Source organism: Tribolium castaneum, chromosome 1 (assembly GCF_031307605.1).
Source record: "Tribolium castaneum strain GA2 chromosome 1, icTriCast1.1, whole genome shotgun sequence".
NCBI lineage: Eukaryota > Metazoa > Arthropoda > Insecta > Coleoptera > Tenebrionidae > Tribolium > Tribolium castaneum.
In genome coordinates, this window is record NC_087394.1 from 13210051 (window position 1) to 13230602 (window position 20552).

Here is a 20552-nt window from a genome sequence, read left to right on the forward strand (position 1 = left end):
CTTAAGTCTTTAGAATTGTCAACTGTCACATTGCAAGGCTAGTATGATTTTTTGAAAATGATGATTAAAAAATGATTATAACGCAATTTTTTCAAATGGAGTGACTCTGTTTTTTCAAAGGCATTCAAAAGAACATCAATTTTGATGCAGACTTTTATTAACATCTTCTATATCTATCTCTTACAATATTTGAAATAATCGCAATAAACAGAATTTTGGCTTATTATTTAAATTTTTAATTAAGTAAACTTTTGAAAAATACGATAAAATTGTGCTATTAATTAAAAGAAATGTCCTATTTGTTTACGATTTTCATTCAAGAAGTTTAAAATTCGATGGCAGACTAACTGAGTTACTTTTCTCTTACAATATTTGAAATAATCGCAAAAAACAGAATTCTGGCTCATTATTTAAATTTTTAATTAAGTATACTTTTGAAAAATACGATAAAATTGTGCTATTAATTAAAAGAAATGTCCTATTTGTTTACGATTTTCATTCAAGAAGTTTAAAATTCGATGGCAGGCTAACTGAGTTACTTTTCTCTTACAATATTTGAAATAATCGCAAAAAACAGAATTCTGGCTCATTATTTAAATTTTTAATTAAGTATACTGTGATGATCGCGGTATTTAAAATTTTATTTTATTAACCAGCGCAAAATATTCGGAGTCAGTTTAAACGTTTAGTTCTTTGACAATATTAATTCAACTTCAATTCAAAAGTTGCAACAAATTTTAATTTAACTTATTTATTCCTTTGTTAGCATTAAAATGTTTAGAAAATTATCGTTCCCACGAAACTTTCCAAGAACTGTTAAAAACGTTATAAATCGCCAAATTGGGTGGTCGAAAGGCCATGTGTTTTAACAAGTGGATATGCAAAGATATGGGGGTTGGCGACGGCCTGGCTCTGCACCACAGTCGCCCAGCTAATCCAATGATTTTCTCACAAAAGCATAATTAATTTACTTTCGTTTAAAATAGCCAAAATTTATTGATAAACCTAAAATTAAATCCAAAATTTTGTTTAGAAATTAACTAGTCACGTTTCAAAAAGAAAGGAATTTATGAGCCAATTTAAGGCACGTTGATGATCAGTAAACAACTCGAGAAAGAATCAAAATTTCATCTTATTCAAAAATTCCCGTAACGTTTCGTACCAAAAAGTTGAGTCTTTATGCAGTGTACTCCAGTCATCAAATAAAATTGAATAATTTATTTTATTCGGCGTAATTGTTAACAAATTGTTGCAAAACTTCAAGAACGAATTGGTCGATTGAAATTCATGTCTGTTAACTAGATTAGTATAGCCAAAACGACGTTGGTCAAGTGCCGCTTGAATAGGGGGTGTTGACAAATTCGTTACAGAACAGAGCTTTTTAAAAGAATATCAAATTACAAGCACACATGTGCATTCCTTATAAGAAATTACAGCGAAATTAACGTTTTCTTTGTTAAATCAACATCAGATCACGAAACCAGTAGTTTAGAAAAACACGCGAAATTTTTCTGAACATTTTGATGTAAAATTTAACCCTAATATTTAAGGCGCAGCCGTCGAAATTCGGATGTATAAATCATTCTATTTAATTAAATTATTGTAAGCAAAAAAATTGCATGACACGATTGCTGCCCGTTACTAACATAATCCTAAGAGGAAAGTAGACAGGAAAATCCCTAAGGAAATTGGAGAAAAACGCGGAAATGTTAAAATAGTACCGGTGTAGTACTGGGGGCGACATCTAACAAGGGGTAGTACGACCAAAATTACAGTTTCCTCACGGGGTTCTTCCTTATATTTTCTGTGTTATTTAAACAAACAAAATTTGTTGTTACACAAAATTCATTTCATTGTGTTCCCAAAAACAACTTCAGACCTGACAACAACCAATTTTGGAGTTTAATTTCTCTTTCAGGATATTTGGGGAAATTCCATAGCGTTCTTGTATTGTATTCAGTTCAGATCGACGATTACCAAATTTAATGTTTAATTATAATGAAATTGTTAATCGGAAAACACCCCAGCTGTTAATTAATAATAATATTTAGAAAGTTAAACAAGGTTTGATCAAATGCCAAGACATCATAAGAGTCAAATTTGCAAAATTTCGCATATGTGGAAACTACTTAACAAGGGTAGTGGGGTAAGCGAGTTAGTGTAGCTTACGCAAGATGAGCCCTTGACTTTAGGAGGGATTCGATTTTTGACGGTCTTTCGAGGTAGTCGATTGTCGTGTTGCCCTTTTAAATTTTTATAAATTTAAAAAACATCTTCGTTTACCTTTTAGTGCGTCTAAATTGTACTAAGTGCATTTAAGCGTAATTTTAAATTAAATTAATTTAAATTCTTGAATTAAGTGATAGCGTTAGTGATTAGTGAGTAAGTTAAAAACGAGACAAGTTTAGTGTTCGTTCGATTAGGTAGTGCTGCGAACTACAACACCTGGGAAGCAGCTAACCCCCTGCGTTAGGAGGATTAAAATTTCTAGGTAGGCCCTCAAAAGGATTAATTAATTTTTTATTCATTTAATATTATAATATTAAATCATTTAAGTCATTTCGAAATAGTGATCATTATCATTCATTTCATAAATTCTCTCGTAACCACCAAGTTATTAAGCATCGGAAATGCCGAAAAGACCAGTAATTATTTAAATTCTTGTGCTTCGTCTTACGTCAGCTATATAAATTTTAAATAAATCATTTTCAACTTAAAATAACTCGCAACAAACAATTTCATATTTTTCAATTCAACCATCCCACCTTTAAATTACAATATTAAAAGTTCTTTATATTCTTTGCTTCTAACTTCTAAATCTGTTACGACAAATTTGAGTGAAACGGCATCAAACAAATATTCAACTACAACAAAAGTCTAAATCCAAAACCCACGGTGCTATTCAAACTGTTGTACACAGATAATTTAAGGTTGCATACACCAAAATATTACGAAATAGAAGGATTTGTTGCTAGTTAAGGATAGGTTTAGAGTAGAACGATTTCTCTTCCGCAACGCGTTAGGCGATAAAGCAAAAGAGTGTTTCTCTTTTGCGTCCAGATCAGAAATTACAGGCTCGTGAGTTGGCCATCTTCATGGGAAGAGTCGTAGTCCCCGGGGACGCTCTTCCCCAACTTTAACAAGGTCTAAGACGCGGTGGCAGGTCGTAGTTTCCGCCCGTTGTACTTAGAATGGACGTTGTAATTCCCGTCCCAACGGCAAGTACTTCCACGTACTTGCAGGCTACTACGGACGATCGAGCAGACATAATCATCCGTGATTATCTGTAATAAACTGATATCGCGACATGGCAAAGTTCTGCACAAGTCTTTGTCAAAGCTCGTGGACGGAAAACTTTAGAGAGAAATTACTTCTACATTTATTCAGATTGATTTGTAAAAGCTTGTATGTCCGGGTTTTATTCGTAATTCATTCTAGGTGTTGATCACCTGACTTTTACCGGAGACGGAATTTCGGCACTAGGGCGCAAAATTCAATGCGATGCACGTATCAAAGATTCCGCGAGCATGTTATAATCCGCCTTTGGTACAAGTAATTTAGAAACGCGTTGTCAATTGCCTGGATCCTATGAGTTCGAGCAATATCATCTGAAACGTAGGTTAATTTATTTGGACATTATCGAATTAAATTAATTCATGTTAAATATTAACGTCATATCATATCAATAAAACTTTTTCGTATCACTCAGCAACTTCGAAACTATTTACTTGGAATTTCAAACGAATTGTGGTTACGACTCTGAGATATGTTTTGACGACATTACTATACAAAAACAAATAACAATTGGCCAAATTTGATCAAACTTTCATAACCATTGATTATTGTAATCCATCCAACGGAATATTCATTATTCTTGTAATAAATAACTTTGGAGGAAACTTGTGGTTTAAATTTCTTCTCCCATGCGTTTTGACACTACTTTGAATCCGGACTTGCGTTACGGATAAATCCGGAACCCTTTCTGATAAGAATTAAGATCAAATTACGATATCATTATAAGAGTGACTTCGTACATCAAAACAACACAACGTAGGTAAGTGAAATGATCATGTAGCGTATCAATTAACTAGACGAGCCAAACCATTTCGAAAAAAGAAAACAAAAGTAAAATTCAAGATTAATTAAATAAATCAATTAAAATAAGTTGTAAATCATTTAAACATCGATCAACCATCATCAATCACGGTCTCACTACATTTTTATTGGTGCCGTGACCAGGATTCAAAGTCATAAAGTGTCATTTCCGAGGGGAAAATTGCCGTAAATAAGATACTGCTGTGTTATTAAAATTTCTAGGACTCCAATTTATTTGATCGTTCGATACCCGAGATTGAAGGTTGTCGACATGGAAAACAACAGGAACACCGGAAACGCCGGAGCCCCACCGCAAGAAATGCCGACGTGGTTCGTTCGTTGGTTAAACTCCCAACAACCAAGGAATGTGCCAAACTTCGCGGCGCCATCGACGTCGACAGCGGTTCAAAGACCGCAAGCCATCCTTCAGGTACGTCCAAGTACCAGCGCCGCCGCTGATGTCGATGGTTGGCAAGTCACTCCACTACCTAGCGACGGGACGACTTCGCCAGAACCCGACCCGGAAATTCCGGTAGCTCCGGAACCAGCCCCTCTTGCGAGCCCTCTTGTGCAAGAGCCGGGAAGTTCGACCACATCAGCGACTTCGGGAGCAGTGATGGCCTCACCACCTATGCCAATCACAACAGACAATGTGGCCGCAATTTCCGGAGTACTCCGGAGCTTGCTGGATCGCCCACTTCCAGCTCCTGAACGACCATCTTTCGAAGGCCTGAAAAGGCAAAATCCGGTGAAATTCTTACGAGCCATTGAAGAATATGGACGTTTTTTCGGGCTCGACTCGCAGCGTCTTTTGGGAGTCGCCATGGATTGCTTGAAAGGCAATGCCAAACATTGGACGGGAATATTCCAGAAGAAGTGGCGTGGTTACGAGGACTTTCGACGGGACTTTCTCCGGACCTACTGGTCGGCCAAGCGTCAACGGGACATCAGATTTCAAATCGCTACAGGCCGCTATGACGAAACCAGGGGCACGATGCTGTCGCATTTTGCTTATTACGTCGACATGGCGAACATGTTAACAACACCTTTATCGGAGGAAGTGTTGCTGGATGAATTACTGCGTCACTTCCCCGAAAGAATACAGTCGTTGTGGGTATTAGAGAAAATCTGTACCACCACGGATGCCGCCGAATTCCTGGCAGCTCAAGAAATTCCGGGACAAAATCCGGGAGAGAAAACCAACATCGCTCCCAGGGAACGACCCCGCGCAACAGACCACCAGCGGCGTAACGAGCCAAAGCGCCCGCGGCCAAACATTGACCGCCACGAAGTAACTCGTCCTGCGGCTCCTGCAAATCGTGGAAATGGTTTCCCAAAACGCTCAAGTGACGAACAACAATGGCGCAACAACCAACCCAGCACCAGCAACAACCGTTGGCACAATAACAACGGAAACAACAGCAACAATCACTGGCGCAAAAACAACCCCAACGACAACCGCAACAACACAAGTTCGAGAGCGCAGGGTGAAACATCACGAAACTCCAAGAATTCGGGAAACGGGGGCGGAGTACAGGACGGGGCCTAAAGTACTCCGGCCAGCAGCACGGCCCACAAAGCGACAGCAGGAACCAACAATTGAGGACGGGAGAGAAACGTAAACGTTCAACTTCGTCACAGTCAACAGAAGGGGAAAACGATGCTCGACCGCGAGCATCCCAGGTTAAGTTAAATGTTTTTTCTATAATTAAATCCGCTGCCGCAGGTAACAACAACATACAAAGGGTCGTGCCGGAGATTAAGATCCAAATCTCTCAACAACAATCAGTCACCGCACTTTTGGACACCGGAAGTGAAGTCAGCTGTATTTCCGAAGAAGTTTGGTCCAAGTTGATCGAGACCGGAAACAAACCGCCCACATTACCGGTTACCTCAATCCATCTTCGTGGAGCCATCGGCCAGCGAAGTTGCCAGGTTGTTATTCAGTGTTACCTGGAAATCAAAATCGACGAACATCTCTACCCCGTCGTGGCGCTTGTCGTTAAAAATTTAATCAAGCCAACCATTTTGGGAGCAGACTGGCTAAATGAACAACGCGCGGTCATCGATTTCGATAACAACGAAATCCTTTTGAGAAACGGGGAGAAGCACCACAGTTTTCCGTTTAGAAAAACCACGGAGATACCACCGGAACCGGAGGATTATGTGGAAGATCTTGTTGGTCACATCGAAGTCAATCATTCGGCGCCGATCACGACTTGTAACAAAAAGCAACACTTAGAGTCACCCAGTGCCCTACAAGCCAAGGTGGACCCATTAAAAATTCCTGAGGCCGAGAAACGGAAATTAATACACCTGCTGCAAGAGTACAGATGTATCTTTAGTTTGCGTCCAGGGCTAACACACAAATACACTCACGAAATAAAACTACACGACAAGACTCCCTTCTTGAAACGACCGTACCCAGTACCTTTTGCTCTACGTCCTGCCGTCGACGCCACAATTCAGGAAATGTTAGACTTGGGGGTGATAAAACGTGAGGCGTCACCTTACGCAAGTCCCATGACGGTAGTGAAAAAGAAAGATGGAACGGTGAGAATTTGCCTCGACGCCCGAATGATCAATTCCAAAATGATCGCCGATTGTGAGTCACCACCCGCTGCTGACGAATTATTACGTCGATTTCACGAAATTCGCTACATGTCCACCATTGATTTGAGATCGTCGTACTGGCAAATCCCACTTTCGCCAGAAAGCAGACAGTACACCGCCTTTCTGTACAACGGTCGCAGTTACACATACCAAGTCCTACCTTTCGGGTTAAAAACTGCTGTGGGTTCATTCAGTCGTGCAATGGACGTAGTGTTAGGAACAGAAGTTCGCGAATTCGTCGTGAATTATATCGACGATTTGTTAGTGGCTTCCGAAACGCTAAACGAACATTTGGAACATCTCCGACAAGTTTTCGAAAAATTGAAGCAAGCTAGAATGACGATAAATCTCGAAAAATCCAATTTCATACAAAAGGAAGTGAAATTTCTGGGGCACATTCTCACAATCAACGGTATCAAAGCCGACCCGGAAAAAATCAGCGCCATCCGAAATTTTCCGGTTCCCCAGAAAACTAAACACGTTCGAGCCTTCCTGGGACTTTGTAATTTTTATCGAAAATTTTGTGCTCGATACAGTGCAGGCACACAAGACTTAAACAAACTACTTCGAAAGGGTGAAAAATGGAGATGGGGACGAAATGAACAAGAAGCTTTCGATCGTGTGAAAGATCTGTTCCTCGAAGCTGTGTTGTTACGTTACCCCGACCTGAATAAAATATTCTACGTCCAAACTGACAGTTCTGGTTACGGATTGGGGGCGGAATTGTATCAAATTCAGGAAGACGGTTCGCGAGGTGTGATCGCTTTTGCAAGTCGCTCTTTGAAAGGACCCGAACTCAACTACACGACTACAGAAAAGGAATTACTCGGCGTCATTTTTGCCTTACACAAATTTCGAATCTACATCCAAGTCACAAAAATCATCATCCGAACCGACCACCAAGCTTTGAAATTTCTGAGCCGTTGTCGTTTGCTCAGTGAACGCCTAACTCGATGGACTTTGATACTAGGACAGTACGACTACGAAATCGAGTTGGTAAAAGGAAAGGATAATGTAGTTGCCGACATCCTGTCACGATACCCGTCCGACGGTGAAGCCAGTTATGAATATCCACGTGAACAACCAATAGTTGCAATGTTTGAAGTCAACAACACACCTGAAATTCTCCAACTGATGTCCGATCTCAAACAACACCAATCAGATGATCCTGTTTTGAGTCAAATAATTGCCAACAAACAATCCGGTGCAGCTGCTCCAGATGCGAGAACTCAACGGGTTTGGTCCCAATATAATTTCACAAATAATGTGTTAGTTCACAGATCTCAAAATTCAAACGACGTTTGCCTGGCCATACCTGAGAGTTTGGTAATTAAGCTCGTGGATTACCATCACCAACTCCTGGGCCATTTCGGGGCAACCAAAGTGTACAATTCCATGAAGCGCGAGTACTACTGGCCGAACATGTATCGTACAATTAAGAAACGTCTACGAAGTTGTGACCTTTGTCAGAAGACAAAAAGTTCCAACCGTCCACATCAGGGTCCATTAACGCCAATCCTTTACGACCACATTGGAGACCTAGTTTGCGTCGATTTCTATGGGCCTTTACCAACAGGTCGATTGGGGGCGTCCTATGTATTTGTGGTCATTGACGTCTTCAGCAAGTTTCTCAAACTTTACCCACTGAGAAAAGCCACCGCCAAAATCGCTGCCAAACGTCTCATAGAGGATTTCTCTGGGTACATCAAACCCAAATGTGTGTTAAGCGACCACGGGACACAATTTATTTCGAACACTTGGCAGAATAGTTTGAGAGCTGCCGACATTCAACCAACGCTCTCGTCGATTCGTCACCCAGAATCGAACCCTAGCGAGCGCGTAATGCGGGAGCTGGGGAGAATTTTCCGAGCGTATTGTAGAGAAAACCACACCAGTTGGGTCAACCATTTGAGCAACATCGAAGATTGTTTGAACTACGTGCCACACATCAGTACCGGATTTTCTCCATATGAAATCCTGTACGGCAGAACACCACCAAACCCACTAGATGCAGTCACATCGGGTTTACTGCCTGTACGTCCGCCACTCACGAGAGAAGAAATTCATGAAAAGGCTCGCGAATACTTGAGACATCACGCGAACTTACGGCAGAAAAACCAAAAGGGTGAAGTTACCGTACTGGAAATTGAAGATTGGGTCCTACTGAAGAACAAAGTGACTTCCGATACCAGAACCCACCAATTCGCCAAGTTCATGCCTTTGTACAGTGGTCCGTACAAAATAATCGCCAAGCCTCATCCAAACACATACCAAATCGCCGACCCAGTGACGAACGAAATTAAAGGTGTATACAACATGACAAATTTGAAATTCTACCACCGACGAGACGACTAAAATAAAACCGCAAGAAGTTCATGAGGGCCAATCTCGAGGCGTATCTACCAATTCGAGCGTTTCTGACATTATGGGCGCATCCACCATCTGGTGATTCCACCATTCCGACCACCAACCAGAGGACAGCAAACCTACACGCGGTGTCTTACGCTGCATCTACGAAGCAACGCAAGACAGGGGGCGAATGTGATGATCGCGGTATTTAAAATTTTATTTTATTAACCAGCGCAAAATATTCGGAGTCAGTTTAAACGTTTAGTTCTTTGACAATATTAATTCAACTTCAATTCAAAAGTTGCAACAAATTTTAATTTAACTTATTTATTCCTTTGTTAGCATTAAAATGTTTAGAAAATTATCGTTCCCACGAAACTTTCCAAGAACTGTTAAAAACGTTATAAATCGCCAAATTGGGTGGTCGAAAGGCCATGTGTTTTAACAAGTGGATATGCAAAGATATGGGGGTTGGCGACGGCCTGGCTCTGCACCACAGTCGCCCAGCTAATCCAATGATTTTCTCACAAAAGCATAATTAATTTACTTTCGTTTAAAATAGCCAAAATTTATTGATAAACCTAAAATTAAATCCAAAATTTTGTTTAGAAATTAACTAGTCACGTTTCAAAAAGAAAGGAATTTATGAGCCAATTTAAGGCACGTTGATGATCAGTAAACAACTCGAGAAAGAATCAAAATTTCATCTTATTCAAAAATTCCCGTAACGTTTCGTACCAAAAAGTTGAGTCTTTATGCAGTGTACTCCAGTCATCAAATAAAATTGAATAATTTATTTTATTCGGCGTAATTGTTAACAAATTGTTGCAAAACTTCAAGAACGAATTGGTCGATTGAAATTCATGTCTGTTAACTAGATTAGTATAGCCAAAACGACGTTGGTCAAGTGCCGCTTGAATAGGGGGTGTTGACAAATTCGTTACAGAACAGAGCTTTTTAAAAGAATATCAAATTACAAGCACACATGTGCATTCCTTATAAGAAATTACAGCGAAATTAACGTTTTCTTTGTTAAATCAACATCAGATCACGAAACCAGTAGTTTAGAAAAACACGCGAAATTTTTCTGAACATTTTGATGTAAAATTTAACCCTAATATTTAAGGCGCAGCCGTCGAAATTCGGATGTATAAATCATTCTATTTAATTAAATTATTGTAAGCAAAAAAATTGCATGACACGATTGCTGCCCGTTACTAACATAATCCTAAGAGGAAAGTAGACAGGAAAATCCCTAAGGAAATTGGAGAAAAACGCGGAAATGTTAAAATAGTACCGGTGTAGTACTGGGGGCGACATCTAACAAGGGGTAGTACGACCAAAATTACAGTTTCCTCACGGGGTTCTTCCTTATATTTTCTGTGTTATTTAAACAAACAAAATTTGTTGTTACACAAAATTCATTTCATTGTGTTCCCAAAAACAACTTCAGACCTGACAACAACCAATTTTGGAGTTTAATTTCTCTTTCAGGATATTTGGGGAAATTCCATAGCGTTCTTGTATTGTATTCAGTTCAGATCGACGATTACCAAATTTAATGTTTAATTATAATGAAATTGTTAATCGGAAAACACCCCAGCTGTTAATTAATAATAATATTTAGAAAGTTAAACAAGGTTTGATCAAATGCCAAGACATCATAAGAGTCAAATTTGCAAAATTTCGCATATGTGGAAACTACTTAACAAGGGTAGTGGGGTAAGCGAGTTAGTGTAGCTTACGCAAGATGAGCCCTTGACTTTAGGAGGGATTCGATTTTTGACGGTCTTTCGAGGTAGTCGATTGTCGTGTTGCCCTTTTAAATTTTTATAAATTTAAAAAACATCTTCGTTTACCTTTTAGTGCGTCTAAATTGTACTAAGTGCATTTAAGCGTAATTTTAAATTAAATTAATTTAAATTCTTGAATTAAGTGATAGCGTTAGTGATTAGTGAGTAAGTTAAAAACGAGACAAGTTTAGTGTTCGTTCGATTAGGTAGTGCTGCGAACTACAACACCTGGGAAGCAGCTAACCCCCTGCGTTAGGAGGATTAAAATTTCTAGGTAGGCCCTCAAAAGGATTAATTAATTTTTTATTCATTTAATATTATAATATTAAATCATTTAAGTCATTTCGAAATAGTGATCATTATCATTCATTTCATAAATTCTCTCGTAACCACCAAGTTATTAAGCATCGGAAATGCCGAAAAGACCAGTAATTATTTAAATTCTTGTGCTTCGTCTTACGTCAGCTATATAAATTTTAAATAAATCATTTTCAACTTAAAATAACTCGCAACAAACAATTTCATATTTTTCAATTCAACCATCCCACCTTTAAATTACAATATTAAAAGTTCTTTATATTCTTTGCTTCTAACTTCTAAATCTGTTACGACAAATTTGAGTGAAACGGCATCAAACAAATATTCAACTACAACAAAAGTCTAAATCCAAAACCCACGGTGCTATTCAAACTGTTGTACACAGATAATTTAAGGTTGCATACACCAAAATATTACGAAATAGAAGGATTTGTTGCTAGTTAAGGATAGGTTTAGAGTAGAACGATTTCTCTTCCGCAACGCGTTAGGCGATAAAGCAAAAGAGTGTTTCTCTTTTGCGTCCAGATCAGAAATTACAGGCTCGTGAGTTGGCCATCTTCATGGGAAGAGTCGTAGTCCCCGGGGACGCTCTTCCCCAACTTTAACAAGGTCTAAGACGCGGTGGCAGGTCGTAGTTTCCGCCCGTTGTACTTAGAATGGACGTTGTAATTCCCGTCCCAACGGCAAGTACTTCCACGTACTTGCAGGCTACTACGGACGATCGAGCAGACATAATCATCCGTGATTATCTGTAATAAACTGATATCGCGACATGGCAAAGTTCTGCACAAGTCTTTGTCAAAGCTCGTGGACGGAAAACTTTAGAGAGAAATTACTTCTACATTTATTCAGATTGATTTGTAAAAGCTTGTATGTCCGGGTTTTATTCGTAATTCATTCTAGGTGTTGATCACCTGACTTTTACCGGAGACGGAATTTCGGCACTAGGGCGCAAAATTCAATGCGATGCACGTATCAAAGATTCCGCGAGCATGTTATAATCCGCCTTTGGTACAAGTAATTTAGAAACGCGTTGTCAATTGCCTGGATCCTATGAGTTCGAGCAATATCATCTGAAACGTAGGTTAATTTATTTGGACATTATCGAATTAAATTAATTCATGTTAAATATTAACGTCATATCATATCAATAAAACTTTTTCGTATCACTCAGCAACTTCGAAACTATTTACTTGGAATTTCAAACGAATTGTGGTTACGACTCTGAGATATGTTTTGACGACATTACTATACAAAAACAAATAACAATTGGCCAAATTTGATCAAACTTTCATAACCATTGATTATTGTAATCCATCCAACGGAATATTCATTATTCTTGTAATAAATAACTTTGGAGGAAACTTGTGGTTTAAATTTCTTCTCCCATGCGTTTTGACACTACTTTGAATCCGGACTTGCGTTACGGATAAATCCGGAACCCTTTCTGATAAGAATTAAGATCAAATTACGATATCATTATAAGAGTGACTTCGTACATCAAAACAACACAACGTAGGTAAGTGAAATGATCATGTAGCGTATCAATTAACTAGACGAGCCAAACCATTTCGAAAAAAGAAAACAAAAGTAAAATTCAAGATTAATTAAATAAATCAATTAAAATAAGTTGTAAATCATTTAAACATCGATCAACCATCATCAATCACGGTCTCACTACAATACTTTTGAAAAATACGATAAAATTGTGCTATTAATTAAAAGAAATGTCCTATTTGTTTACGATTTTCATTCAAGAAGTTCAAAATTCGATGGCAAGCTAACTGAGTTACTTTTCTCTTACAATATTTGAAATAATCGCAAAAAACAGAATTCTGGCTCATTATTAAAATTTTTAATTAAGTAAACTTTTGAAAAATACAATAAAATTGTGCTATTAATTAAAAGAAATGTCCTATTTGTTTACAATTTTCATTCAAGAAATGCAAAATTCGATGGCAGGCTAACTGAGTTACTTTTCTCTTACAATATTTGAAATAATCGCAAAAAACAGAATTCTGGCTCATTATTTAAATTTTTAATTAAGTATACTTTTGAAAAATACGATAAAATTGTGCTATTAATTAAAAGAAATGTCCTATTTGTTTACAATTTTCATTCAAGAAGTTCAAAATTCGATGGCAGGCTAACTGAGTTACTTTTCTCTTACAATATTTGAAATAATCGCAAAAAACAGAATTCTGGCTCATTATTTAAATTTTTAATTAAGTATACTTTTGAAAAATACGATAAATTTGTGCTATTAATTAAAATAAATGTCCTAATTGTTTACGATTATCATTCAAGAAGTTCAAAATTCGATGGCAGGCTAACTGAGTTACTTTTCTCTTACAATGTTTGACATAATCGCAAAAAACAGAATTTTGGCTCATTATTTAAATTTTTAATTAAGTAAACTTTTGAAAAATACGATAAAATTGTGCTATTAATTAAAAGAAATGTCCTATTTGTTTACGATTTTCATTCAAGAAGTTCAAAATTCGATGGCAGGCTAACTGAGTTATTTTTCTCTTACAATATTTGAAATAATCGCAAAAAACGGAATTTTGGCTCATTATTTAAATTTTTAATTAAGTAAACTTTTGAAAAATACGATAAAATTGTGCTATTAATTAAAAGAAATGTCCTATTTGTTTACGATTTTTATTCAAGAAGTTTAAAATTCAATGGCAGGCTAACTGAGTTACTTTTCTCTTACAATATTTGAAATAATCGCAAAAAACAGAATTTTGGCTCATTATTTAAATTTTTAATTAAGTAAACTTTTGAAAAATGCGATAAAATTGTGCTATTAATTAAAAGAAATGTCCTATTTGTTTACGATTTTCATTCAAGAAGTTCAAAATTCGATGGCAAGCTAATTGAGTTACTTTTCTCTTACAATATTTGAAATAATCGCAAAAAACAGAATTTTGGCTCATTATTAAAATTTTTAATTAAGTAAACTCTTTAAAAATACGATAAAATTGTGCTATTAATTAAAAGAAATGTCCTATTTGTTTACAATTTTCATTCAAGAAGTTCAAAATTCGATGGCAAGCTAACTGAGTTACTTTTCATAATTCATTAAAGGCATTGACAACTTAAAAAACAACTTTGTCTTAAAAAAAGTGCTGAAAACGCTTATTACAGTAGTGAAAACCGTTTCTCTGTTTGTGCTCTCTAACTCAAGTTATTTCCATTTAAAGTTGAAATTATGACGTCCTAACCGCCTAACGAGCATTTGGTCCCATAATTAATAAGATCAAATGGTTTTTGACTTTTAAGTGACACTAACAAAGTTTATGAAAACTTGACAAAATTTTTCAGATGTTTTCGCGAAGTTCAAGTTAAAATTTAAAACACAGAGAAGTCTAGAAAGTAGTTAAAATATCTGTCTGACCTGACCTGACCTAACCGGATAATGTAATGCCAAAAACATCGCAACTAACTCGTCTTTCGGAGGAGACGTTAAGCCGTCGGCCCCGGTCACAACTAGTTAGTGGTCGTTAGGTCAGGTCAGAGGCTGTAGATGCGAGCTGAAAACTCTGGCACTTGGGTGATGGCATTACCACCACACGCATATTTATTGTTTATTTATTGTTTTATTGCTTATTTGATAACGAACCAGCTACAAACAAAATAAAATGTTGAATTTTGACAATTGACGAAAATTTCGCAGTAAAATCCGTTTTTTGTGATTTTTTTCAAAAACTATAAGAGATAGATATAAGATGTATTGATAAAAGTCACCATAAATATCGATATTCTTTCAATTGCCGTTAAGAAAATGGGATTGTTCTATTTGAAAAAAACTTAGTTATAGCTGTTTTTGACTTTGAAAAAACTTAGTTATAGCTGTTTTTTGAAAACTATTTTGAAAACATCATCTTAGCCATGAATTTTGACAGCTGACAATTTCGAAAATTCTAGAAAATTCTTTAAATATACGGTTATCGAATGCAAAAAAAATATTCACTTATCTTAGATAAACACCTTGAAAATGAAAATTTTAACAAAAAAATTGACATATGTCAAAAACTATGACAGATAAGTATAATTCATTCGGAATTAAAATCAACTGTCAAATTGTCTCAACGTTGGATGTGGCAGGATTCCAAGATAATTTCATAATTTTTGACACTGACAATTGATTCTAATTCTTTACTTTACCAACAACTTGCGTAAATTTCACTCAGGTTGAGAAGGTAAATTTAAAAATGCTATAAAAATGTGTGGTTACTATTTAAAATTTCAAACTTGGCGCCAAGTTTTTCTAGTTCCAGAAGCTCAGCCATTTTGAAAAGAATTTAGTTGAACTCAGAATGATCGATTTAGATCGTATACAAAATTTTAAATCTCTAGCTATATTAGAAGTTAAAAAATTTCTAATGTAGGCTCTAAAAGAAACATACTTCTTGTTGGATTTTCTTGGTGTGGAAGATAAATAAAACAAAGTTTAAAAACCCGACACACCAAACCTTTGTTTTATCTAAATGAAACACCCTGTATTCTTAATATACGATTTGTCTGAAGAAATAAACCGAACATTTTGAAACGTGTACTCAAAATTTTTGAAAATTTTTTACGCAGTGTTATTAATTATCATTATTTTTGTATGTTTCTTGTATCTTCAACTATTTTGAAAAATATGGGCGCAGCACAAAATTTTACTTGGCAGTTTTTCTCTGCACAACGTTCCTGGTTTCTTTTCCGAGCAATTAGTGAATTATTTGAATTTAAATTAATTTAAAACAATTTCTAACCGAGTTGGCCTAACGCTTTATCGCACCTTATTTTTCGTAGAATTTTGATTTATTTTCTAACTTTTTTCGCCTCCTAGTATTCCGTTTCGGAATTTTAGTTATGTCAACTTTTTACAATTTCATCAGAATCTGTTACTTATCATTAACATTTTCGTTTCTGTTTCTTTCTAGTCGATGAAATTCAAGTTGCCTCGTATAAAATTTTGCAAGCTTTGTATACTCTGGGCACTGACACGACCCTTACCCACGACAGAAAGTATCTTAAAACTGAAATCGAAAAATACAAACCGGCTTTAGGTTCCTGTTTAGGCGCCTTCAGCTCAACTTTCCCAGTTGCGTTCCTAGAGCCTCATCTCAATAAAAACAACCAATTTTCTCTCTTAAACCGCATTGCAGATCACTCATTAGAAGCCCAAGGTAGATCCAATTAAATAAAAAAAATGCCAAAGTTAACCATATACGCCTTTTAGACATTATGGCAAAAATGGAGGGCTCAATGCCCACACTTGAGACAATTTTATCAGAAGTGGACCAATTTGTCGAAAGTGAAAAGACATATTCTGACGCTCCTCATATTATAGATGTTATAATGCCTATGTTGTGTTCATATTTGCCTTTTTGGTGGTCTCAAGGACCTGATAATGTCAGTCCAACTGGAGGGTAATTTACTTTAGTTTAAACTGACCACAGAACTTGTTAATTTTTGGGTTTTAGTACCCACGTGTCGATGGTAACAGCGGAACATATGAATCATTTATTGAAGAATGTTTTAAAATTGATAAAGAAAAACATCGGTAATGAAACAGCTCCCTGGATGACACGCATAGCTGCATACACCCAACAAATTATCATTAACAGCAGTGAAGAACTGCTTAGGGATCCATTTTTGCCCTTAGCTGAACGTGTGAAGAAGCGAACTGAAACAATGTTCCACAAAGAAGAAAGTTTGAGAGGTTTTATTAAGAGCTCTTCAGATGACACCTCACAAGTACAAAGCTAATTAATGTGATGATGTTTCTCAAATAAATAATAAAATCTTTGCAGATTGAAACGCAAATTCAGGAAGACTGGCACCTTCTAGTTAGGGATATTTATGCCTTCTATCCGCTTCTAATCAAGTACGTTGATTTGCAAAGAAATCATTGGTTGAGGCATAACATTGCCGAAGCTGAAGATTTGTACAATCATGTGGCCGATATTTTCAACATTTGGTCGAAGTCACAATATTTCCTGCGAGAGGAACAGAACTTTATCTCTGCGAATGAGATTGATAACATGGTTTTGATAATGCCCACAGCTACAAGAAGGCCGGTTGTAACTGACGGTACTCAACAGACAGGTGGCAAGGTATGTATTTTTTATGTTATCAAAAAAAAAAAACTTGAACTGCGACCGAAAATAGTAGTATTTCATGATTGTGTGGCAGTAAAAAAGGTCATTCTCTTGTCTTTGTTTCCTCAAAAAAAAATATGAAAATTGGTTCACAGAATCATATTTAAAATAACATTTTACTCCAATGGACATTTTAAAAAATTGTCTTGGGACCAACCTAGATTTTCCTTACCAGTTTTTGACAGTCAAAAGTTGAACTGCGACCAAAAATAATAGTATTTCATGATTGTGTGGCAGTAAAAAAGGTCATTCTCTTGTCTTTGTTTCCTCAAAAAAAAAATATGAAAATTCGTTCACAGAATCATATTTAAAATAACATTTTACTCCAATGGACATTTTAAAAAATTGTCTTGGGACTAACCTAGATTTTCCTTACCAGTTTTTGACAGTCAAAAGTTGAACTGCGACCGAAAATAGTAGTATTTCATGATTGTGTGGCAGTAAAAAAGGTCATTCTCTTGTCTTTGTTTCCTCAAAAAAAATTATGAAAATTGGTTCACAGAATCATATTTAAAATAACATTTTACTCCAATGGGCATTTTAAAAAATTGTCTTGGGACCAACCTAGATTTTCCTTACCAGTTTTTGACAGTCAAAAGTTGAACTGCGACCGAAAATAGTAGTATTTCATGATTGTGTGGCAGTAAAAAAGGTCATTCTCTTGTCTTTGTTTCCTCAAAAAAAAATATATGAAAATTGGTTCACAGAATCATATTTAAAATAACATTTTACTCCAATGGACATTTTAAAAAATTGTCTTGGGACCAACCTAGATTTTCCTTACCAGTTTTTGAGAGTCAAAAGTTGAACTGCGACCGAAAATAATAGTATTTCATGATTGTGTGGCAGTAAAAAAGGTCATTCTCTTGTCTTTGTTTCCTCAAAAAAAAATATGAAAATTCGTTCACAGAATCATATTTAAAATAACATTTTACTCCAATGGACATTTTAAAAAATTGTCTTGGGACTAACCTAGATTTTCCTTACCAGTTTTTGACAGTCAAAAGTTGAACTACGACCGAAAATAGTAGTATTTCATGATTGTGTGGCAGTAAAAAAGGTCATTCTCTTGTCTTTGTTTCCTCAAAAAAAAATATGAAAATTGGTTCATAGAATCATATTTAAAATAACATTTTACTCCAATGGACATTTTAAAAAATTGTCTTGGGACCAACCTAGATTTTCCTTACCAGTTTTTGAGAGTCAAAAGTTGAACTGCGACCGAAAATAATAGTATTTCATGATTGTGTGGCAGTAAAAAAGGTCATTCTCTTGTCTTTGTTTCCTCAAAAAAAATATGAAAATTCGTTCACAGAATCATATTTAAAATAACATTTTACTCCAATGGACATTTTAAAAAATTGTCTTGGGACTAACCTAGATTTTCCTTACCAGTTTTTGACAGTCAAAAGTTGAACTGCGACCGAAAATAATAGTATTTCATGATTGTGTGGCAGTAAAAAAGGTCATTCTCTTGTCTTTGTTTCCTCAAAAAAAAATATGAAAATTGGTTCACAGAATCATATTTAAAATAACTTTTTACTCCAATGGATATTTTAAAAAATTGTCTTGGGACCAACCTAGATTTTCCTTACCAGTTTTTGACAGTCAAAAGTTGAACTGCGACCGAAAATAGTAGTATTTCATGATTGTGTGGCAGTAAAAAAGGTCATTCTCTTGTCTTTGTTTCCTCAAAAAAAAAATATGAAAATTGGTTCACAGAATCATATTAAAAATAACATTTTACTCCAATGGACATTTTAAAAAATTGTCTTGGGACCAACCTAGATTTTCCTTACCAGTTTTTGACAGTCAAAAGTTGAACTGCGACCGAAAATAGTAGTATTTCATGCTTGTGTGGCAGTAAAAAAGGTCATTCTCTTGTCTTTGTTTCCTCAAAAAAAAATATGAAAATTGGTTCACAGAATCATATTAAAAATAACATTTTACTCCAATGGACATTTTAAAAAATTGTCTTGGGACCGACCTAGATTTTCCTTACCAGTTTTTGACAGTCAAAAGTTTTTTCTGCTGACTTTGTTTTCCTATAAAAATTATCAAAGGGCATTTACGGAGTTAAACTGTAAATAGGCGACTGGAAGAACGAGAATTGGCATTTCTTACTTGATTTTGATTTTGTTCTTTGTAAAAATTTTAAAAATGTGTTGCGGTAAAAACTATTTGTTTTGTAACGATTGTTGACAGTCAAGTCTGCGCTTGTTTTTTGTAAAACTGTTCGAAGTTTCGTTATTTTCGTTATCACTTTTAATATAAGAGATGTGAACGGGCATCTTTTCGAAAAAAGAAAAAGTTTTTGGATATTTTGGACCAAAACTAGTGGTAATTTGTTTCCTTATAATTCTGAACAAACAGATCTTTCTATTGATTTTTTAATGGTATACTTATCAGAATTTATTACCAAAAGTTCAGTGAATAAACTGAGCTACTGCAGACATTTTTCGAGAAAATAAATGAAGAGAACGATCAAAATGTGTTCACTGTAAAAAAGAACTTTGAATGGATAAGTGTCAATAAGCCATTTACCAAGAAGCTGTTAACTTTGGAATTAACTAGAATTTAATCGAAATTGTTTGGAATTATTTGGTATTATTAAAATTAGATTTGGAATTTATGGAATTAGAATTAAGGAATTTGTTTGTAAATTACTGGAATTTTTGTTACTAGAATTCTCTTTGCGATTACAGGCTTTTTTACAATTATCTTTATTTATTATTTTATCCGAGATCTAATGTTAAGTTGGACACATGGAAATTATGTTGGAACTATAAGACTTTATTTGGAATTATTGGAATTGAATTGGAATTTTACTCTGGATTAGGTATTATTATTAACATTTCGGTGGAATTTTGGATTTCCGAGAACTCTGGACTAAGTTGTATAAATTTTGTAATTATTTGGAAGTACCATGAGATCCAAAATATACTGAATTAGAGCAAGGATAGAAAGTGTAGTGTCAACTTAGCCACATCTTATGTCGACCGTAAATAAATGGCTAAAATGTGGCTAAAGTTCCGCAGGTAAAGCTTGCTCTAATTGAGAATATTTTCGATCTCATAGTAGAAATATTAGTATTTACTAATTATAATAATTTTTTTAATTTAGGATATTACCGAAATTATTTTTGGAAATATTCGAAATTACTTGGAAATTATAACCATATTAATGACGCACTTATTAAATTACGGGAGCTAATTTGGAATTAGTT

The 20552-nt window shown here is 35.6% G+C and overlaps 1 protein-coding gene and 1 long non-coding RNA gene across 7 annotated transcripts in view; one reads left to right on the forward strand and one right to left on the reverse strand.

Annotated features, from left to right (window-relative positions):
* Nucleotides 1–20552, reverse strand: part of LOC135265282 (uncharacterized) — a 362501-nt gene that overhangs the window by 201850 nt on the left and 140099 nt on the right. The gene's annotated exons all lie outside the window — the stretch shown is intronic.
* RyR (Ryanodine receptor) overlaps nucleotides 1–20552 on the forward strand; it is a 109275-nt gene that overhangs the window by 65155 nt on the left and 23568 nt on the right. For all 6 annotated transcript variants that reach the window (XM_064356545.1, XM_064356535.1, XM_064356596.1 and 3 more), the window contains 4 exon segments: nucleotides 16106–16351; nucleotides 16405–16594; nucleotides 16649–16922; nucleotides 16979–17281. In XM_064356545.1, coding sequence (XP_064212615.1) covers nucleotides 16106–16351; nucleotides 16405–16594; nucleotides 16649–16922; nucleotides 16979–17281 — 1013 coding nt within the window.